This window comes from Grampus griseus (genome assembly GCF_964374135.1).
Source record: "Grampus griseus genome assembly, chromosome: 15".
Classification (NCBI taxonomy): Eukaryota; Metazoa; Chordata; class Mammalia; order Artiodactyla; family Delphinidae; genus Grampus; species Grampus griseus.
In genome coordinates this window covers 35,178,753-35,202,739 of record NC_139009.1, presented here as the reverse complement: position 1 = coordinate 35,202,739, position 23,987 = coordinate 35,178,753, and the positions used below count along the sequence as shown (strand labels likewise).

Genomic DNA, 23,987 nt, shown 5'->3' with positions numbered 1-23,987 from the left:
GAAATCTGAGAACAACTTGGTTACGTCTGGACTGAAAAACAGGCAAAACCACTCTTTCTCTCTTACACACACACAGCACATACCCTGCATGTGTTAACAGCTAGTCATCCTTCAGACCTCAACTTAAAGATCCCTTCCCTGGAAACGTTTTTTGATTCCCAGGTGAGGCATACTCGCTCAAGGAAACATGTCTCTTTCCTTCAGAACCCCTGTTTCAGTGTTTAATTCATTTAGTGTGATTATTTGATTAATATCTGCCTTGTCCCTTAGAAGGTAACTTCCGTAACAGTAAGGACCATGCCTGCTTTTGCCCATCATATTTTTTTCTACACTTAACTTGCTGCCTGGCAGAACTTAGGGGTTTAATAGTGAATACATTCATGATTGAATAAATGAATGCCTAGACAAATTTCATCAGTATTGCCTCATACTTCAAGAGGAAGCCTGGTACAAGAACAGAGAGAATCTTGGTTGTGGATTAAGGGTTTCAGAGCTAGAAGCAAGTAGAAAAGAATATGCATTCATTCTCACTACTGCCTCTACCAGCCTCATTGATTCTGCAACCACATGCCTTGTCCTTCCTTCCGTGACATTGGTTGGACTGTCTGGATTCTTACCTAGTCAATCCCTTCACTTTTGTACTGGATCCCATCCCGTCTTGCATATTCAATGTACTCTTTCTCCGTCTTATGCTGCATTATCAATTTTTCACCCCTTACTGCAGCACTGTCCAGTAGAATTTTCTATTATGATGAAAATGTTCTCTGTGCTGTCCAATACAGTAGCTACTAGCTATGTGTGGTTGAATGTGGTTAATTACTAAGGAACTGAATTTTAAAATTTATTTAAATTTAAATCTCCACTTCCCCTTCCTTCATGTACTCTTAAACTTGCTTCGCTCAATCATTTAGCTCAGCATGTCACCAAAATGGCTCTTCTAAGCATCACCAGGGACCTCTGAGTTGAGAAATCCTATGGTCAATGTTGAGTGCTCATTTTACCAGAACAGCAGCATTTTACATGGTTGATAATTCCCATGGTTGAAAGGTTTCTCTCTGTTATTTGTGAACTCACTACTCTCTCTTGGTTCTCCCCCTACCTCTCTGGCTATTCTTTCTCAGTTTCTTGTGCTGGATTTTCATCTTCGCATCCTCTAAATACTGAAGTGTCATAAATCTCAGTCCTTCGACCTCATCTTTTGTCTATCCATATTTTCCTCCTAGGTGCTTTCGTCCATTTCTCATTCATTTCTATGGCTTCAAATAATAGATACAGACTATAAACTCCCAAGTGTATCTTTAGCTCTGAACTCCAGACTTGTATATCATACAGCCAACCCCCTACTCAAACTTGACATTTGGATGTCTAACAGGCACTTCAAGTTTAATATTCCAGATTACTTTTGATTTCACCTTTTAAATCTGCTTTTCCCTCAGTCTTTCCCTTCTTAATCAGTGCCATCTCTATCTTTCTAATTGCTCAGGTCAAAAATTTTGGAGTCATTTTTGACTTACATCCCATAGCCAATCCATCAGTAAATCCTCTTGGTTCTATTTAAGTAGAGTGAGGATCTGACCCTTTTTCATTCTCTCACCTGCCACCCCCCTTCTCCAAGCCACTACCATCTGTACTCTGGATTATTGCAAAAGCCTCCTCACTGGTCTCCCTACTTTTATTTATCCTATTCCCTTAAAATCACCTTTTCAAACAGCAGCCAGTGTAATCCTTTAAAAATGCAAATGGATTCATATCACAACATACTAAACTTTCCAGTGGTTTCCCATCTCATTCTGAATAAAAATCAAAGTCCTTACTACAACACTCTGCATGATGAGGCCCAACGCCCACGGTCCCCGCCACCCCCTTTGCTCTTTCTTCTCATCCACACCGTCCTCATTGTTCTCCGAGGGGGTTAAGCATACCACCCTCAATTCCTTTCCCCTTATTTATTTTACATCACAGTTCTTATCTGTCTTCCCAAACTAAACTTTGGAGCCAATCGAATCAAAATCCAGACTTGGTCTCTTTTGTTCTCTGCTGTATCCGCATCTCAAATAGTGCCTGGCACTATTTGAGAACACTATTTATATGTGTTCAATAAATCAGTGTTGAATGAGTGAATAAATTATATCCTAGTGCCTAGTAGTATTACCCAGAGTAAATCATTTAACCTTTTTTTGGATCTCATTTTTCTCATCTCTCAAAGGAGAAATGAGCTGGATAACCTCCAAACACATTTATTCAGTAATTATTTAATGCAACCTACCGTGTGCTTGGCACTGGGTAGGTGCTTCCGCTACAGGAAAAGGTCGCACGGTTCCTGCTTTCAAGGAGCTCCTTGTCGGGCTTCCGGAAAAAACTTCTGAGCTTTCACCTGGGAATGCTTAGAATACAGCTAGGTGAAGAGGGTGCTGGAGAGTTGTCTGTACTTTTGAAGCCTGTTCTCGGCTTCCCACATAACTCCGATTGCCCCAACAGATACTGAACCGGCAAAACTTTGCTGAGAAAGCTGCTCTGAATTGTGTTTGAAAATACATACATAACTTGACTGTCAATTAGTGTTTTTACAAACTGAGATGGCATATTACAGTACTGTTTTAAAAGTTATGTTTATGAATCGAAACCTTTGGGTAACTTGGGAACTTGTAACCCAAATTTACATATATAATATGCAAAAAATCTTTTAAGTTGATTTACATGCACAGGGTACCCTTCCAGGTCGTAAGGCTGGGGGCCTCCTATTTTATCCCCAGATTTGGCTCAGGACTTTTTTTTTTTCAGGACTCTTAATTATACTGTTATCTTGCTGGTGCATTTACTGAAGGAATGGGTGGGGTGGGAGTTGGGGAATATAATGCGTTCACCGCCAGCTTTAAAACTATACGACCTTCGTTATAATCCATCCATTTCGTAAAGCAAGGCACTGCTCATGGACTTAAAAGTTGTACCTCCGTATACCTTTACACTATCCCCTGGCCCCAAGCACACAAATCACATCACATTTAACCTTGGAGGCCCCTAGCACAGTGCAAAGGTCCTTAACGTTCTTCCTGTCCCACACTTCTCACTATAATACGTTCCTCTCAGTAGGCGCGGCATCTTCGGCTTGGAGCGGGAACCGCGTAACGTTGGCTACAACTCCCTCACTCTGCAGAGAAAAGTCCCACACTCCGGGTTCTTCACAGTCGGCTCTTCTCGAGAGTTCCCGGGTGTTCTCGCTAGTTGGCCCCCCGCAAGCCCTTGCGCGAACCTGGGAGGAGTCGACCTCTTCCGACTCTACCAACTGAAAAGTGAAGGGGTGGAGAGACTGAACATGCTGACGTGAAGGAAAGAGAACGGAAAGAGACGCTCCCTGGAATGATATATCAAGCTACCTTGTAATGCACATATCTCGTGGGGATCATATGTCCTGGGAGAAACAGGTTTTTCAATCTTCCAAGTTATAACAACACGTGTCTCCCCCTACGTCTGGCGCGCCCGGCCTTTGGTCTCTCCCGCGCCGGACGACCCCGCGGTCACGTGCTCCCCCATCCTTGCTCAGCGTGCAGCCTACGGTGGGGACGGCGGAGCCATGGCGGCCTTGCTGAGACCGGCCCGCTGGCTCCTCCGCGCTGGGGCGGCCCCGCACCTCCCGCTCTCCCTGCGCCTTCTAGCGGGCGGCCCGAGGCGGCCGCACGCCGCCTTCTGTCCTCACGCCGCTCGCGCCGGGCGCGTCGCCGGGTGAGTGTCCGGCCGCTTTCTCAGCCCGCCTGCAGCGCGGCAGTTCCTCGGGGTCGTGGACGTGGGCGAGGGCCGGGTCCCACTTGTGCTCTTTCCACACCCTCCTCGCTGCTCCAGGGCCAGGCGTCCCCGGGCCTCGTATCACGCTCCTCACCGGGGGGTTTAGGGTGACAGGGTTGGTCGTCTTCGAAGGTTACGGCCACGGACGTGGCTTGCTTCCGTCATGGATCCTGCCATCGCCGCCTCGGACTCGGTCACCTTGCCCTCGGGTTATCGATGTCCTAAGAAACTGAGAGGGACTTTGAAGGCTGCTGCAGGGGGTCAAGTGTTACTCTTCTATGATTGACCGGCTCGGGTGTTGTCCCACGTGCAAGCGTTATTGGTGCTTAGTAACCATCTACGATTTAAGTTTCGAGAGCTTTCTTTTTGGAGGGAGGATAGGTTGGGAATTTTGGGTGAGCAAAGGGTAATTTAGAGGTGGAAGTTTAATTATCATCAGTGTGGGCTTTTGCCTCCGTTTTCTTCAGTGGAGTTTACCTCAGTATTTACGAAGATGTGCAGTGGGTTGGGAGTCGGGACAGTAGACTCTGTAAATGTCAGTGAATGTGTAAGTGGACACATTCTAGGCACTCTGTGAGAACTGGGGGTGCAAAGGCAAATTAAGTTCTCAGTGGGTGTCAAATATGTGAATAAATGCTCTCATGGATTGAGGTTTATCAGGGGGTAAGTTTGGTATAGACTTTGCCAAGGAGAGGATAAGGAAGCTTGAGGAAGGTGTTAATTTGAGTAGTATTTTTTTTTTTTTACATCTTTATTGGAGTATAATTGCTCTACAATGGTGTGTCAGTTTCTGCTTTGTAACAAAGTGAATCAGCCACACACACACACGTTCCCATATCTCTTCCCTCTTGCGTCTCCCTCCCACCCTCCCTATCCCACCCCTCTAGGTGGGCACAAAGCACCGAGCTGATCTCCCTGTGCTATGCGGCTGCTTCCCACTAGCTATCTGTCTTACGTTTGAGTAGTATTCTGATCGCCTGAGAAGGGTAGATGGGCACTGAGGTTTTAGAGTTGAAGAAAAACTGATTTTGAAAGACGAGTGTTTATAAATAGAGGTACTTTGGGAGACAGCATAAGGACTAAGAGCTGAGGATCTGGAATAGACCAGGGCTGGACTGTGGGCTTCTCTATTTGCATTATGCCACTGGACAAGTTACGTAACGTTGACAGGCCTCAGTTTCTTTAGTTATAAGATGGGAGTAGTAATAGTGTTGGTGACATTGCATGAGGTTATCTATATAAAGCTCTTAACATAGGGCCTGGTTCCTCGTAAATGCTGTATTAGTTACTATAATAGTAACAGTAATAGCTGTGATTGCGTGGATTTTTTGTGGTCCTGCTTGGAAACCTACTTTATGTGTAGAATTACATGGAGGAAATGTTTTATGACTTCTTAGCAACTTAGTTATACATTTTTGGAATGTAGTCTGCTTATGACTTGGAGCCTACCTGAATTTTCTCATTAGGCCTGAACAGTTAACCTTTAGAAGTTGTGCCTCTGCTTTCACAGATCTACACTTCTTGGCTTTCAGAGAGGTTCTTTTGAGAAAGTTGTGCCAATGATTTATATTTTTCTAGTCCTTAACATCCCTGTGAGGCCAGGGGAGGGTCGATGTTACAGTTCATCTTCGCTGTTGCATTTGAGGAAAACAGTAGGGGGAACACAATCTAGTAGAGAGGGTGTTGGTCTGCTCATCAGACCTGGGTTCCATTTACTTGCTGCATAACCTTACCTAGCCTTTTTGATCCTCAGTTCGTTGTCTGTGAAGTAGAGGTAACAAGGCTTTTCCCTCTTCTTTTAAAGCTCATTTCTTGTCATTCAGGACTCAACTTAAATGCTATCTCTTCAGAGAGGCCTAACCTCAACACTCAGTGCAAACCCTATTTTAGTTGTATCACAGCATGTCTCACTTGTCTGATATTATTTATCTGCCCGCTGCTTGTTTCCTTAGAACTTAGTCTTGTTCACCATTGTGTGCTCAGCTCATAGCAGGCAGTAAAGAAGTGTTTGTTTTCTTGTTCTCCTGGACTCTGAACATTTTCTATACAGTTTCCTACCCACAGCCTGTAAGCATGCTCACATCTTTCCCACCTGAAAAACAAAACCTTTCCTGAAACTGGACTTAACTCCACATGCTCCCCAGTCTCTTCTTCCTGTCTGTACTCCTGTCTCCTTCATTTCTTCACTTCGAATTTGCTCTTTGACCCACTGCAGTCACACCACTGGGAATAGCCATCATTGTTTTATTTATTAGCTTTTTATTATGTATTTTTAAATTTTAGAACTTATGTGCCTTCAGGAGCAATTGCAAAATATTGGGGGGGAAAGCAATAAACTAAAAATCACTCTTAATTCTATCACCCACAGAGAGCCATTGAGATGTGTGTATATATATATACAGAGAGAGAGAGAGGGTGCTTTTAAAATTAGGCATGTGTGAGATGTAAGTTTATTTCATTTAATTTTTTAAGGGACTTCTTAATAACCAGATCCACTCTTGGTTTTTTTTATATAAATTTTTTTATTTTTGGCTGCGTTGGGTCATTGTTGCTGTGCGCAGGCTTTCTCTGGTTGCGGCGAGTGGGGGCTATTCTTCGTCACAGTGTGCGGGCTTCTCATTGCAGTGGCTTCTCTTGTTGCGGAGCACAGGCTCTAGGTGCGCGGGCTTCAGTAGTTGTGGCACGCGGACTCAGTAGCTGTGGCTCGTGAGCTCTAGAGGGCAGGCTCAGTAGTTGTGGCACATGGACTTAGTTGCTCCGCGGCATGTGGGATCTTCCCGGACCAGGGCTCCAACCCGTGCCCCCTGCATTGGCAGGCAGATTCTTAATCACTGCGCCACCAGGGAAGCCCCCAGATCCACTCTTTAGGCCTTGACCTCTGACATTACTGTCTCCCATTTCCCCCTTAATGAAACCCTTTTATTGGCATTGAAGATGACACCACTCTTTCTTGATTTTATTCTCTTTAGAATTTTTCTCATTTTGTTGCATCCTTTTTCCTCTGTTCATCTCTTAAATGCTGATATCTTTGGGGGGTGGCGGTGGTTGTCCTTAGTCCTTTTGTTTTCTCATTTTTTTTCATTCCCTTTGGGTGACCTCTTCCATTTTTAGGGCATCAGCTGATACCTGCCTATCTGATGATGGCAATATTTTCCCTCCTGGAGGTGCCTGCCTGCTACTAGGCACCTCCACTTGTTGACCTATAGGTACTTCAAACCCATACATCTCAAACTGGATTCATCACTTTGCTGTACACCAGAAACTAACACAACATTGTAAGTCAACTATACTTCAATTTTTTTTTTTTTTTTTTTTTTTTTTGTGGTACGCGGGCTTCTCACTGTTGTGGCCTCTCCCGTTGCGGCGCACAGGCTCCGGACGCGCAGGCCCAGTGGCCATGGCTCACGGGCCCAGCCACTCCGCGGCATGTGGGATCTTCCCGGACCGGGGCGCGAACCCGTGTCCCCTGCATTGGCAGGCGGACTCTCAACCACTGCGCCACCAGGAAGCCCTATACTTCAATTTTAAAAATAAAAAAAAAAAGAAAATATCAAACTGGATTCATCTTTCCTCCCAAGTCTGTTCCTCGTGCGTCCCCTGTTTTAGTGAATGTTGCTATTTCTGTCAGCTTTATAGAAATTTTTCATTCATATTTCTTTGACACTTCCCTGTTCCCATCCTCCCTCCTATGTATTGATTGCACAAATGATTAAGTTCTGTTAGAGCTACTTCATCTGGAATGATTTCCCTCTTCTTCCAACCCCTACTTTATTCTGTAGTTACCCTGGTAATTTGATCTTGTCATTTTCCTACTTAAGAATTAGACACTGTGGTGGCTCCATTTGTTCCAGGATAAGGTGCTTCATGATCTGGAGATGCCTCTGGAGCCTCACTTCTTGTGAGTTCATTCCCATGGTGTCCTCTGTGCTAGCCATCTCAAACTACTTCAGAGTCCTCCACAGCAGGGCTTCTGAAACCGTAATGAGCATAAGAATTCCCTGGGGATCCTCTGAAAATGAGGATTCTGACTTTGTAGGTATAGGTAGGGGACTGAGATTCTGCATTTTTAACAAGCCCTCAGATGATAAAGGTGCTGCTGGTCTGTGAACCAGCAAGGCTTTGATGGAGCACGTTGCACATCTCTTTACCTTTGACTGTGATGTTCATTGTTGGGATGTGTCTCCTCTTCTCTGTTTAATCTCTGTTGCTGGCTTCTTCCTTTGACCACTCCCTTCTTGTGCTTTCTCTCAGATCCGGAATCACTAAAGCACCCATTAACACTATTGCATGTGTACCCACCAGCACTCCAGACCTGGTTGAAGGTTCCTTGAAGGCAGGGACTTTGTCTTACTCTTTTTGCCTCCCCTGGTGTCTGACTTTGTGGCACATAGTAGATGTCAAATGTTTGTTGAGTAAATCAATGAAAATCTTAGATATTGAGGGAGGAGTATTTGTGGGATGCAAAGGAGTTTGAAGGGGTACTTAACCCATTCATGTAGTGCAGTGGATCTCCACAAATTCACCCTGATCTTGATTTCCAGGAATGTCTGAGAAGGACAGATGAGTATTATTGAGTGAAATTATTAGAATTTATTAATACTTAGGTGCTTCAGAGGAAAGGTAAGCTTTGAGTTAAATCAGTTTGGAAGCGGATCTGGATTGATGATTATCTTAAAGGTGAAGAGCACATATTGCCCTATGACAGAATGATGTGACTTCTAAAATTGAAAGGAGAGAAAACTTTTCCTTGTTTACCTCTCATTAAAAAAACGTTCTCAGCACATCTTAAAAGTCTGTCTGGGTCCTTTGGAGTTGCGATTCAGCCTCTGCTCCCTGTGGGTTTAAGTTTATCAATTACAGAGGACTATGATAGGCACATGTACAACATGTTATGTTTGTGCTATCCATAGAGAGGAATATAATACTGTGGCATTTCAGAGAGAAGAAGGAAAGAAACATTTGTTTTGTGGTAGGGGATTGCTCAAGTTTAAGAGGCCATGTGGTAATGAGTAGTCAGAATGTTCCAGGGGAAGAAAGAGGTGGAAGAAACTTGGAGGCCATACTTTTATCCTGTGTGTCTACGTGGGGTGGGATGTAGTGGAAGTTGATACTGCAAAAGTCAATCAATTTCTTTTTTTAAAAAAATAATTTATTTTTGGCTGCGTTGGGTCTTTGTTGCTGCACGTGGGCTTTCTCTAGTTGCAGCGAGCAGTGGCTACTCTTGGTTGCGGGTGCGCGGGCTTCTCATTGGGGTGGCTTCTCTTGTTGTGGAGCACAGGCTGTAGGCACGCGGGCTTCAGGAGTTGTGGCACACAGGCTTAGTTGCTCCATGGCATGTGGGATCTTCCCGGACCAGGGCTCGACCCTGTGTCCCCTGCATTGGTAGGCGGATTCTTAACCACTACACCACCAGGGAAGTCCCCAATCAGTTTCTTAAAGCTACCAGCGTTGATTAGAAAGTTGGTCGGAAGCCGTTGGAGGCTTTTGAGAAGTACAGTTCTTGACAAAGTTTACAAAGACCCTAGGAGAAATAGGGACTGGGGATAGATAGACCAGTGAGGAACAACATTGATACATACTGCAGATTAGGCTTAATAGGGCCACAACTAGGTGGTGCAGAACTGAAGAAAAGATACTTCCTTTTCTGAAGGAAAGAGAACAGGAGCTTGGAGAGAATGTTAGAATTAGGAAGAATTGATTTGGAGATTAGGATAAATAATAGTACCTTTGGGGTAGATCTTTACCATTGTCAAACTGTGTTTGTATGAATTTATCACACACACGTTTCATCTTCTGTGGGTTGATATTACAAGTTAGGAAACTGAGGTTTAGAAGGGTGAAGTAATTTATCCGGAATCTCCAGTTGGGATTCAACTGCAGATGCTGTGATTCTCAGTTCCCAAGTGCTTTGAATATGTTGTGTTTTAGGTGCTAAAGGGATTACTTACGGACATAAAAACATTTTTTAAAAAAGGCAATACATAATACAGTATAAATTGAGGAATTAGAGACTATCACAAGTAAGTAAGCACATGATAAGATCTCAGAATGTAAACTCTGGAGGGCATCTCTAGAATAATCTAGTCTATCCCACTCTTGCTTTATATTGATAGATTCTACAGAATATCTTGCTCCACGTGACATCTAAGGTCCCAGCCTGGGTAACTGACTCTTGTTAGTTCCTGTCATGGCTGAGACAAAGGAGACATCCCTTTGGACTGGAGGAGCCTGAGATGGAGGGGACATCTGGATAGGTGGAAAGGAATGGCATTGGTGTTTCAAGTCAGAAGACTGTTACCAAGTGTAGAAGGGTTGCAAGTGACTTTTTTACTCTGAAGTTCTGTGACTTACCGTAGAGCATAAAGCAGTGTTTGGGGGACAGCTTAGCTGGGCAAGAGTTTTCGGAGAACTGAGGTCTTGGAAAATTCAGGGAGAATTTTTCAGGGAGAAAGTTCATTGTGACAGCTTTACAAAAGATTTTTTAAAAGATCAAACAGCAGATATTTATTGAGTACCTTCTATAATAAGAACTATTTATTGAGCACTCTTTTGTTAGGAATCTTATTTTTTATGTGATCTTTACAAGGTAGGTACTTTTTCTCACTTGAGGGAACTGATGCTTAAACCAAATACCTTTCCCAGAGTCACGTACCTGTTAAACAGCATAGCTTGGATTTCAGTAGGCCTTTTAAAATAAGTCTTGTACTTTATGCTAATACATTTTAAAAAGAAGAAATGATGTAGTTAATATTTATTATGCTTAATTTGCTGGGTCCTTTATGTATACTTTTCTCAGTGTTGCCCAGACCTTGGGCATTTGTGTACTGCCTTCACATTTTTTTGCCAAATCTAGTACTACCTAAACTATTATTTATGTTTAGCATTTTTCTTTTCATTGGGTTTAGGTTTAAACTGACATTTTATAACTTAATTTTGTTTTAAGCAAGAATTCTAGGAAGATAAAGAGCTAGATGCAATAGTTATTTTAAACTATTTATTGAAGTAAATAAAACTACAGAAATAGAAAGTCTTTGTCTACATGCTATCTAAAACCATTTTCCTGGCAGAAGTGCAATATTTTGGGAAACACTGCATTATCTCAGTCTTTGTGATATTCCTGTGCGGTGAATACTATTATCTCTGAGATTTTACAGGCTTAGAGAGAGTTGTGGTAACTTGCCCAAAGTTACATATCTTAGAAATGGCAGAGCCTGAAATCAGGACAGTCTGTTTGTTTGTTTTTTCCCCTTCCAATGAGAATGTCTTGAATGGCCTAAATTTTGCATAATGGCTAACCGTTTATCCTTTTTTTTTTTTTTTCATATAATTAGAGACTTTTGGCTTACAATTAGTGATAGTTCCCAGGAAACATGGCAACAGATATAAAAAGAATATGTTAGACATTTCTTATTGGAATCTAGGTTTCTATTGAGTCTGGTGTCAGCAAATTTGGAATACTAGACTTCTCAGTACAAGCTCTTCTGTTCTTAAGCTTCTTTCTTTTCTCCTTATAATATAGACTTTACAGTTAGGGGCCATGTTGGAAATTCTTAATTTTTTTAAACACATAAAATATTCCTGTTAAATTTGACTCTAAACAAGAATTTTAAGGACAAAAATTAGGAGTAATTGCCAAAATTTCCCCTCCTTATCCCAATAACCATTTTACATTTTTACATTCAAGCCCACACTCTGAAAGCTGGTGTGTTTCCACTATGCCATGGAGCCTTCTGTTTTTGTCTCTAAGATTGTGCTTATCAAGTGTTATGAAAATGATACATAATACGTTAAGATGTATACAGAGGATTAATCGAGACTCTGTAGGGCTCTTTTACATGAATTTTTCTCTATTACATGGAAGTGAGAATTAACAAATTGTACTGGCAAGACTTGTTGCCTGGAATTTGCAGTTAAATCAGGTGGGAGCCTTGGTGATTCTCATCTCCGCGCCCACCCTCTAAGCTTCAGTCTCTCACTTGGACTGCTGCAACAGCTTCCTAAATGGTATCTCTATTAAATTCTTGCTGCTGTCTAATTTTTGGTCCACCCTGCAGCTAGACTGATCTTTTCTAAACAGAAATATATCATACCACAACCCCTGCTTACAAAACCTTCAGTAGGGTTATGTACAGTTTTGTACTTGGAATGAAATCTGTATCCAGAATAAAATCCAGACTCCTTACCTTCACAATCCTCCATGATCTAGCCCAGCCGTCCTCTCCAATCTCATACCATCTGTTGCTCACGCACTTGGTCTACTGACTGTTCTACTTGGCCTAGAATACTCATCCTCTGATATCTGTATGGCTGCTGCCTTTCATCCTTAGTTAAAAATTTTGAGTGTCATCATCTTTGTACATTTAATCCAAAGTAGAACCCTACTGTTGTTTCATTGGAGTCATAGAACTTAACACAACTCGTGGGTTTTGTTGTTTTGTTTTTTAAGTTTAACTAATTGATTATCAGGTTTACTTACTAGATAAGTAGAAAGGCTGATCCTAGCACAGTGCTTTATACATAGAAGGTGCTTGATAAATCTTCTTTGAATCAATAAATGAAAGAATTTAGGTGTTGTGATAAAAGTAAAAAAAACAGTTACAGGATCCTAAAGAGGCAGTGGCATGAGACGGTTTTGGGGGAGATTGATCTGGCAGTTGTATGAAGAAAAGCTGAAGCCTGAGAAACTAATATGAGTTTTGTTGCAAAAATCCATGTGTTCTGGATTGAACAAGGAACTCAGAAATAAAGAGGTATCTGAGGGCTCAACAGATGCGCTGTGAAGGATGAGGGGGATTGAGCAATTATCCTAAGATTTTGAGCTTGAGGGAAAAATGTAAAGGTGGTGTAGTCAGTAGCAGTGAAGAAATTTGAAAGGAATACCAACCACTTTTAGGAGGAGTCATTGTTTTTTGAATTTTTAACATGTTAAAACTTAATTGGAATCAGTATATACATAAAATGTATAAAATAATTATATACTGCAACCAAGTTGGGTTTATTCCAGGTGTGCAAGCCTGGTTCAAGGTTTGAATAGTCAATTGATGTAATCAACCATACCAACAGACTAAATAAAGAAAACTCAAGTAGAATAGTTAAAATAAGGGATTGGTGAGAACATAAGAGAAATTTGGATACCTATTGCCAACAGAATAGTTCAGCAAAATATGCTTCTGTGAGAGCAGCATTGTGAAAATCAGTCTTGTATTTTATAAGCATGTCATAAAATCCAAATCCTGTCGTTATCAGCCATTGTAGACTTCCCCTTATCTCGTCTCACATTCCCTGCCTAGGTTTAATTTTTACCACTTTCCAGTGTGAACTGCCTGTTGCAGGCAGATTAGTTTCCTTGATGCCCTTCCGCCATGTTGAGCTCATTTCAGAATGAAATTACCCATGTACAGGTACAGGTCCTGTCATTTAACTAGCTTTTACTGTGACTTTGGGCAAGTTACTTTACTTTTCTTATCTGTAAAGTCAAGATTATAGTCCTAATTTTCTATTACCTTGCATGTCTTAAATGCGTAATAAACATTAGCTACTGACTATACCTATTCTATCGCTGTATCTTTAAACTCTGATAGCTCTAGAGTGATGCCCAATTGGCTCATAATAGCAGTGAAAAAGGAAGAAGAGAATAGGGAAGGGAGAGTTTTAAAAATGTATGTGATTAGTTTGGTGTATATTCAGAGTTTAAAAGGAATGAATAACAGTTCAATAAAAAGTTTACTTGAAAGAAAGAAACACTGAGACTATCCAAAACATACAAAGAACTCTTAAAACTCAACAATGAGAAAACTTAATGACCTAGTTGAGAAATTAGCACATCTGAACAGTTCACCGAAGAAATACTGAAGGCAAATAAGCATATGAAAAGATGCTCATATCATATGTCATTAGGGAATTGCAAATTAAAACAACAGTTAAATACCACTACATGCATGTTAGAATGGCTAAAACACCTATGGCATCTGTGGTGAGATGTGGGGCAATAGGAACTCTCATTTATTGCTAGTGGGGATGCAAAATGGTACAGGCATTTTGGAAGATAGTTTGACGGTTTCTTACAAAGATAAATAAACATAAGCTTACCATATGATCCAGCAGTCACACTCCTAGATATTTACCCAAATGAGTTGAAGATTTCTGTCCACACAAAAACCTGCACATACATGTTTACAGTAGCTTTATTCATAATTGCCCAAAATTGGAAGCGACTAGTATGTCCTTCAGTAGGTGAACTGATAAGCAAATTGTGGTACATCCAATACAGTGGAATGTTACTCAGCACTAAAAAAAATGAACTATCAAGCCATGAAAAGACACAGGGGAACCTTAAATGTGTATTGCTAGGTGAAAGAAGCCAATCTGAAAAAGATTACGTCCTGTATGATTCAACTATATGACATTCTGGAAAAGGCAACACAAGACAAGTAAAAAGTGGTTGCTAGGGGTTCAGGAGGAGGGGGAAGGGATGAGTTAGGTGGAACATAGGGCATTTTGAGGGCAGTGAAATATTCTGTGGTTCTGTAATGCATGTCATGTATTTGTCAAAGCCCATAGATATGTACACACAGAGTGTGAACATTTTTGTATACTATAGACCTTAGCTAATAAAAATGTATCAATATTGGTCATCATTTGTAACGAATGTACCACACTAATACAGAATGTTAATAGAGGAAATTAGGTGGACGGGGAAGAGGGTCTAATACATGGGAACTCCGTACTTTCTGGACAGTTTTTCTGTAAACTTAAAAATGCCTTGAAAAAGTAAGGCATTGATTTTTAAAAGTGACAGGCTTAATAGGGGAGCCTGTTAATTAGGGAACCCATGGAAGCCTGTTTATAATAATCTAATAATAATCTAGTCCTTGTACCTTTTTGAAATATGGACGCTCAACTATAAAATCATTATTTTTTTCACTAAAGAGTCAAAAAACACTAGCACCCATTATAAAAAAACAACAAAACCTGAGAAAAATAACTTTTTAAATGCCAGATTTTGCCAGAGAAAATTCATGGGTAACCTGGAAGTTGGTTATGAGTGCTGGAGTCTCAGGAGGGAACCTGAGAAATTTAACTCAAAAATATAAAGGAGCCATTTATGACACTTGGGTGAAATGATAAAATAATTTTCCCTTATGTGTTTACATCACTTGGTCATCAGGTTTTGGAGGCAGTGCATTCCAGCTTGTTCAGGCCTGATGGTTAGGTTCCTACCTTGCATGGACCCACCTTAACCCCTGCACTTGTTCTTTCCTTTCTTTTCTATCACAACATACCTATCGTTCTAGGCTGTGAACACACCCTTTTTCCTTCAGGGTGTGTTCAAGTGAATTTAAAAATAAATTCTGTGTCAAATAAGAAATGTAGAAAGCGCTGCCATGTGAGGAAGCACTGGAGAATCTTTTTTTTTTTTTTTTGTGGTACGCGGGCCTCTCACTGTTGTGGCCTCCCCCATTGCGGAGCACAGGCTCCAGACGCGCAGGCTCAGCGGCCACGGCTCACGGGCCCAGCCGCTCCGCGGCATGTGGGATCTTCCCGGACCGGGGTACGAACCTGTGTCCCTGCATCGGCAGACGGACTCTCAACCACTGCGCCACCAGGGAAGCCCTGGAGAATCCTTTTGAAGAGTGAAGAATCCTTTGACTTAAATATGTAACTCTTCCCCTCCCCAGTTTATTTTATAGTAGATTCGTATTTTGACTTAACTAATTAAAGCCAAACACACGTGAAGGAGACTTAGCAGCATTAAAGATTTATTTTGTGAGAAGAATTAGCTTTAGAATGTTCAGCATGCAGTGCTGGTTTGTTAACGTCTCTGTTTTCTGCCTGGATTTTATTTGTGTTTGTTTGAACTTACATTTTATTTTATTTTTTAATATTTATTTATTTATTTTGGCTGCACAGGGTCTTGGTTGTGGCATGTGGACTCTTAGTTGCGGCATGCATGCGGGATCTAGTTCCCTGACCAGGGATCGAACTCGGGCCCCCTGCATTGGGAGCGCAGAGTTTTACCCACTGGACTACCAGGGAAGTCCCTGATCTTACATTTTAAAACTGCATTTTAAACAGAGGTTTTATTTTTATGCCCCTTCACAGTTTATCAGATTTGGGTTGTGTAAAAAACATTGACAAATACACTTCACTACAATTTTGAAATCTCTTATGTTATTAGCTTTCATTGTTGAACAATATTATTGCACACTCTCCTGAACCTGACACATTGTTCTGGGTGATTTAAAATAATATTTTGTGTTTGCCTGACTAACAAGGGCATAGGTTAGTAACAGCCAGACAAACAGCCAGAGAAAACTTTTGAAAATAAGGGATAAGTTTATGTAGGCATGTATCTTCTGTGGTTTATAGGTAAAAATCTAGCATTTAATTAATTCAGTTCATTTAACTAACTTTAATCAATTAGCCATCTGCAAGTGCTGATCATTAGGCTTCTTAACTAAACAAGATAAGACATTGTCTTGTTTAGTTACTATTTTGATTTTTTCCATTGTTTTCCAGTCTACTGATTTACATAGGTGGAATCATTGATGGCCAGAGTGATTTGTCCCAGGTCACAGTGGTAGAATTTCTAGTGGAGTATCAGTTACTGCCTCTGTGTTTTACATAACCTTGTTGTGAAACTACTGGCGTAGCTTTCTTTAATGTAACATCAGGTACTTAATCATTCAGTTTTGTGACTGGTTTTCCAGGTTAATAACATAGGATAGGAAGTCAACAATTTTATTTTTAAACTACTAGTATGTAAATATTTATTTTGGTAATTGTGGTAAAAAATGTGCACATGCTAGAAAAATGTGATTGTCATCCTAAACGCATTCTCAAATTAGTAAGTAGAGTGTTTTTACATTATACTTAGTTACTATATACTTAGTATTATTTAGTTATACTTACTGGCTACTTCTGAAAAGTCTAAGATATTTGGAGGTAAAGATGTAAATCTCTGAGAATTAGATAATTTTGTGTGAGATTTGAATGCACAGAAAGAGTTTAAATTCAATTCAAAGATTTATGACAGGGTTTCCTTCACACATAAGGATTATTTCTAAGTTTGATGTTTGTAAATCAGGTAGAGCCTATTTCTACAGCGTAGAATACCTCTGATTTCACGTTTTGGAGCGTTTGGTCTGCATGCTAGACCTCTTTTATTAAAATGTTGAATGGTTTAAAGGTTGTTTGCTTTTTATACATATGTACTAGTCTGACCTTAATTTTTTTTCCTTTTGACTTTCCCCAAATTAATGATGTTTAACAGCAGAAATCTAGTTTTATATTTGTTGGTTACAGTTGTTAAAATGATTAGAAAAGTATACAGTTAGCATTTTGACATATGAATTGAGAGTTGAAACATCACTGTAAAATGTTTCAGATTTATTTAGAAAGATGGGAAATTCTTTCGTTGTTAATGATCCTTTAAAATGTATAATTTTAACTTGGAAATTGGTCTTCTTAATAATTCATAATAAGCAACACCTGGAAAGCATTTGAAGCCTGCTTTAGAATTCTTCAGAATTTTAGATATATTTTATATCTCTTGTCTCATTTGCAGAGGTGAGAAGAGCTTTGTAGCATAATCTTCATTTTCCTTCACTGACTTGGTTTTGGTTAAGGGAGATTTAAAAACACTTAAAACATACTGTATTATTGTCTTAGTTTGAGTTGATTCCATGTGAAAAGTTATCCAGATATTGTCAAACAGTTATTCAAGAGGTTAATTTGCATGCAATTTATGTGCATGTGACTTCATTTAAAGCAAAGGTCAAAACTTTCTTCCCTACCAATTTATACTTCCCTGTGCATTTTGCTATTGTGCTATGAATTTAGGTATTTAGTAACTAATAAGAAAGCTTTGTATAAATTTTACTCACAAAGATGACCTATGTGGTTAGTAGTTGACATAGTTTATTTCTAATTGTCTTTCATTTTGTAGAGAGCTACTGAGCCAAGCCAGGCTGTATGCCATTGCTGCTGAAAAAAAGAATTATCTTCAAGAAGAGGCCACTTCTTCTCATAGAAGGAATACCAGTCAGTTTGATTGGGCTCTAATGAGGCTAGATAATTCTGTCCGAAGAACTGGCCGCATCCCTAAGACTCTTCTACAAAAAGTCTTTGATAACACCTGCCACTCAGGTATTTCAAGATTTTCTGTTAAAAAAGTTGAACTTAAGTAGTGGTTTGGTGGTAAGCTCATTATAGAGCACATTACTTGATACTTCAAATTTTGTTATTTCTATTCATGATTTTATGTTATGATTGTGATCTGTTTTTCCAACTCATCAGAGCAAAGTTTTGAGTAAAACATTTTGTTTTGCATGTTTATTTCAAAATTAGCAAATAAAAATGGTCTTCTCCCACAGTTTATGAAGCAATCACTTTGAGTGGTAAATTTTCTTGGAAGATATTAGTTTTTCTTCTGTTGTATAGTGTCTGCTTTCCCTAAGATAATCACATATGACAAATTCCCAGAAAGACTGATAATCACTATTTCCCTTTCATTTTCACTTAGCTATTAAAATTTATTTGAGTCACTTATGCAACTTTGATAATCTGATAGAAACTTGCCCTCAACACCCCCCCCAAAAAAAAAACCCTAACCACACATGCTCACACAAAAGCCCATGTGCAAGCCACACACATAATTTTGTATATAGTTTGAGAGCATTCACCAGCTTCCCAAAGCCCATCCATGATTTCAGTCACATTAAGCTGTAGAATCTAATGATGAGGGATACTAAAGAAGTATCAGTAATAACTTGCATTTAAAGACAGTTTTTATCATTTTCTCTCTTTGATTCATTGAGTTGTACGGCTATCACCGCAGTCAATTTTAGAACATTTTTATCACCCCCAAAAGAAACCTCCATACTCCTAAACATCAGTCCCCAGACCTCCATCCCTTCCAGCCCTAGGCAACCACTAGTGTACTTCCTTGTAGATTTGCTTATCCTGGATACTTTATATAAATGGAATCATGCAATAAGTGGTTTATTTTTGTTTTGTTTTAAAGTCAGCTTTCAGAGACATGTGGATAAAGGGAGAAGGAAGTTAATATTTTGTAGAGGATTATAAACCTAAGTTGGATATTCTTGGGTTTTAATTGTACTGCTTTGTACTATTTTCATAAGATACTGAGAAGTTCAGCCTTTCTATTGCAGTAAGCACTAGGTTCTTTGTAGTTTTGCAGATTGTATAGATTTATAACCTTAGCTTCCGTAAGAAAACAGATCAGTTTTAAAAACTTGTAGTAACATTGTAAATGATACTTGTTGATTGGGATAGGATTTTTCTGATTTATGAGTATTCTTTTAATATTATCTTTAGTGAGGCAGGAGATTTTAAAATATTTACAGATTTCAGCTTAAGTTTTGATATTTATCTGCATGGTATTGTTACTATGTTAAATATTATACGTTAACCTGTTTTCATAGGTAGCCGAGGTGGTAATCAAGCCTTGCTTCTGCTGCGCAGCTGTGGTTCTCTCTTGCCTGAACTAAAGCTCTCAGAGAGAACAGAATTTGCTCATAGGATATGGGACAAACTTCAGAAATTGGGTATGATTGTATGAATATATGATGTGTATGAAGGGTGTAGATACTTTCTCTTTTAGTAAAAAAGAATTTCTTTTCATAAATGCTGTAGTTCAGTTTTATGGAAGGGTTTTACTTGATTCATATTTTTTTGTGATATGACTTATTTGGTGAGTTATAGTGACATCTAGGGGCATTAAGAATAAAATAATTTTTCATAACAAGTATTACTTTTAGGGTAAGTTAAAAAGAACGAAGTAGAAAGACATTTAGTCTGTCAAAGTTATGTGCACATACTATTTGACCAAGCATTTCTATTTGTTAGAATTTATTAACATATCAAGCATTTCAGTGTTTTAATATGTTTATACTTAAAAAAATTCCTTTTGACGTACAGTTGATTTACAATATTATATTAACTTGAGGTGTACAACATAGTCTGTTTGTTAGAGTTTAGATAGATACACTCACATGTGCAAAAGGATATTCTTCATTGTAGCTTGTTTGCAAAAGTAAAAATTGGAACCAACTCTAATGTCCCTCACTAGAGGTTTGGTTAAATAAATTATGGAGTGTCTGTAAAATGGAATACGGTGCAACCATTAAAAGAATGGAGTTCTTCATATACTAATGTGGGGTTTTCTCCAAAATATAATTAAAAATTAAGATGCAGAACAGAGTGTATAGTTTGATACCATTCTGAAGAAAAATGTTTATATGTGTATGTGCATATGATATTAAAATATTTCTGGAAGGATGATAAACACTAGATACAATTTTTACTGTATACTTTTTAAAAAAATTATAGTTGATTACCCTATACTCTTTTATACTTTTTCATTTTGGGGCTATGAATAGTACCTATTCAAAAAATAAAATAGTTTAAAAGATCGTTTGATAAAATTCAGTGTTCATTCCTGATTTAAGAAGATCTTAACAAAGCAAACTAGAAATATCTATATGTCAGTAAGTCACATAATTTAAAAACACATGTTGAACTGGGAGAAATATTTGTGAGAATGGTTATATTCTAAAATAGAAAAGAGCCCTTACATAGTAGTCATAACATTAATACCTCAATAGAAAGATAGACACGCATTACTTTCTATTATAATTGTTCACAAACATGTCTTTTCTCTATACTGTATATCCTTTGTGAGAGTAGAATTCGTAACATCTTTGTTTTTCTCTTTGCCGGTAGAATAATGCTTTGAACTTACTACACTTGTTAACTAGTTGTTGAATTAATATTGTTAGAAACCTGGTAGATTGCCACCGTGACTCTTGTTCACAGACTTTTTTTAAGCTGCAAGAGATTTTTTAGCTTAGGTAATATGTCCAAAGTTACAGAATGAGCTGTGACAGATCCGAGACTGGAACTGAGTTTTCCAGACTAAAGGGGATTCTTTAGTCCCCTTTAGTCTGGAAATGATAGGCTCTCATTTCAATGTTGCCATATGCTAAATTTTTTTTTTTTTTTTTTTGCGATACGTGGGCCTCTCACTGTTGTGGCCTCTCCTGTTGCAGAGCACAGGCTCTGGACACGCAGGCTCAGCGGCCATGGCTCATGGGCCTGGCCGCTCCGCGGCATGTGGGATCTTCCCGGACCGGGGCACGATCCCGTGTCCCCTGCATCGGCAGGCGGACTCTAAACCACTGTGCCACCAGGGAAGCCCTAAATTTTTAAAAATAGAATTACTTCTGGTGTACTTCTTGGCCACATCATGATAATATATGTCTCCTTAAGTTTTGTTATTCAGGTTATTTATCTTTTCTGGAGTGTTCTTTTGTTTCTTACTCTTTAAGTCAATCCATTTTTCAAGCTATAATTTAAATCCCTCCTTTCTAGAGTTTTACCTCCAGTCCCAATTAGTGTCTCATCAGTTTCCTGCATTAGAATTGTGAGTTTGTCTTTTTTTTCTTTGGCTGCATTGGGTCTTCATTGCTGCACGCGGGCTTTCTCTAGTTGCAGTGAGTGGCAGCTACTCTGTGTTGTGGTGTGTGGACTTCTCATTGTGGTGGGTTTTCTTGTTGCGGAGCACGGGCTCTAGGCATGTGGGTTTCAGTAGTTATGGCACGCGGTCTCAGCAGTTGTGGCACACGAGCTTAGTTGCTCCGCGGCATGTGGGATCTTCCTGGACCAGGGATTGAACCTGTGTCCCCTGTACTGGCAAGTGGACTCTTAACCACTGTGCCACCAGGGAAGTCCCTGAATTTGTCTTTTTAATAGATATTCTTCTCTTGGAGGCTGACGATCTTATCTTATTCATATTTAGATCTTTGTCATGAACCTTCCAGTGTTTTGCACATCTTGGGTACTAAAGTAGTAATAGTTGAAATTGTAGAAAATGTTCAAGCAAATTTAACTTGACTTCGAAAAAATTCAAATTCTACTTCATTAAATAGTAAATCTGTTAATATTAACATGGTTCAAATGCAAAAGGTTCAATAAAGTTTATAGTGAAAGGCTTTGACCTATGTTCCCCAGACACCCAGTTCCACTCTTGGGGCCAGTCAGTCAAATCTAACTTAAAAAAAATTCTCTAAGAAAATAATCACATTTTGGAAAAAGATAGATGTAATTTTTTTAGAAAACTATTTCTTACAAAGGCTGTTAATCTATTTGGGATTGCAAAAAACCTTGATCATTAGAACTCTGGTTTAGAGACAAAGGTAGGGGGGGATAAAAACTACTCTGAACAAAAAAGTGCAAACATGTTTTTAAGTATTGGTATTAAGGACAGGTCCACATTTAATATATTTATATAATCTTAATGAAGGGGACTATATAATGACATCTTAAAGTTTTCAGATGACACATATTTTTCTTGAACAGTAAAATGCCAAGCTAATTAACATAACTACACATAAAAAGCCCTGTGAGATGACACAAAAGTGACAGGTAACTTTTACTGTGGGCAAGCACAAGGTAATACATGGAAGAGAGAATAATTATCCGAAATACACCAATGGATGAGCACTAATCTAGCAAGAAACCTGGCTTTTATCTAAAATAGTAATATTTTAGGATATTCTTTCAGGTTTGAACAAAATAAGTATAAGATAAATGTAAGTGGATGACAATTTACAAAATTATTACATAACGAGATTGAACAAGAACATAATATTAAAACATTAAAAGTAATGGATAGCAGAGCCAGAGCCATGAGATAGTGTTAGAGGTATAAGGGTATATGGTAAGGTACATAAGGAAATGCTATTATATAGCTTTTGATTATTAAAGTAAGATATTTTAGGATTATGTCCCTAAACTTTGAGTTTTTAATTTAAATTTTAAAGATTTTAATTTACTCTATGAAAGATACACTATGTATTTTTAAAAAATTATTCTTCAAGAAATGACCCATGAAATTAACTAGACATAATAGTAAATAGGGGGATAAAATTTTTACTGAAGTTCACAGAAATGTTTTTGTCATCTGTAGAACCATGTCAATGTGGCAGAAATAAAGAAATGAAACCCAGTTATGTTAACATTGATCTTGACTAAAATCTGTATGAAAATCCAGAGTAGATGTTACTTATCTGGATTTTCAGCAGTTTCCTCAGCTTTTCCAGCACACTAGAGTAAATACCTTTATAAAATTATAGAATATAACTTCCTCAGCCTTAGAGCTGTAGCCAACCATTGTTAAGAGTTCAGCTTGAGTTGATGGTTTTTTGAAAGTTCTCAGACACTACATGGTAACCCTGTTGCATAATTATATTACAGATGTGGACTTGCATATGGTTTCCTATAAGGCCCTGTATAAAGTATTACAATGGTTAAGAGATTGGGCTCTCAAGGCAGACTACCTACATTCAAATTTATGGTCACATACTAGCCTCGTGGCCTTGGGTAAATGGAAGAGTCAGTTTTCCTAATCTGTAAGATGGGGATGATAACAGTACCTTCCTGAAAGCTGTTGTGAAGAGTAATTCAACCTTTGTATGCAGAGCACTTAGTACAGTGCCTGAAACATAGTAAATACACTACATGTCTAAGGTTAAACACAAGTTTTAATTTAATAGAACAGGACTCTACTGCTTTGAATGTCAAACTGACACCACAGGCCTGTGTAGCCACAGGCAGTTGAATAAAGATATAAAATTTAATTCCTGACAATTTAGTAAAACATGTTAGCACTGTATTGATATGGTAACCCTGATGTCATGTTGTGCGTTGGTATGGTAAGGCTGAGTGGTAACCTTAATTGATATGGCCTTAGGCAAGATAAACATAGAAAGAGGGCTTCCCTGGTGGCGCAGTGGTTGAGAGTCCGCCTGCCGATGCGGGGGACACGGGTTCGTGCCCCGGTCCGGGGGGATCCCACATGCCACGGAGTGGCTGGGCCCGTGAGCCATGGCCGCTGAGCCTGCGCGTCCGGAGCCTGTGCTCCGCGACGGGAGAGGCCACAGCAGTGAGAGGCCTGCATACCGCAAAAAAAAACAAAAACAAAAAACATAGAAAGAAAACAAAGGGCATTGGAATACAGGTAATTAACAATAGCAGACTAGAAATGGTGTTCAGCAACTAGAAATGGAGTGGAAATGGAGCCTTCAAACACTGAGTAGCCTGGTTAGTAAATAAGCAAAATTGTTAGCACAGTCCTACCTGTATATAACAACTGCAGTCACAATTCATCCATCTCAGGGTATCTG

At 39.3% G+C, this 23,987-nt stretch overlaps 1 protein-coding gene across 1 annotated transcript in view; it reads left to right on the top strand.

Moving 5' to 3' along the window:
* Positions 1–3,561: 3,561 nt before the first annotated feature.
* LRPPRC (leucine rich pentatricopeptide repeat containing) overlaps positions 3,562–23,987 on the top strand; it is a 105,933-nt gene continuing 85,507 nt past the window's right edge. The window contains exons 1-3 of the mRNA XM_082671730.1: positions 3,562–3,720; positions 17,729–17,928; positions 19,227–19,349. Coding sequence (XP_082527856.1) covers positions 3,572–3,720; positions 17,729–17,928; positions 19,227–19,349 — 472 coding nt within the window. The 5' untranslated portion in view covers positions 3,562–3,571. The remainder of the gene's footprint in view (positions 3,721–17,728; positions 17,929–19,226; positions 19,350–23,987) is intronic.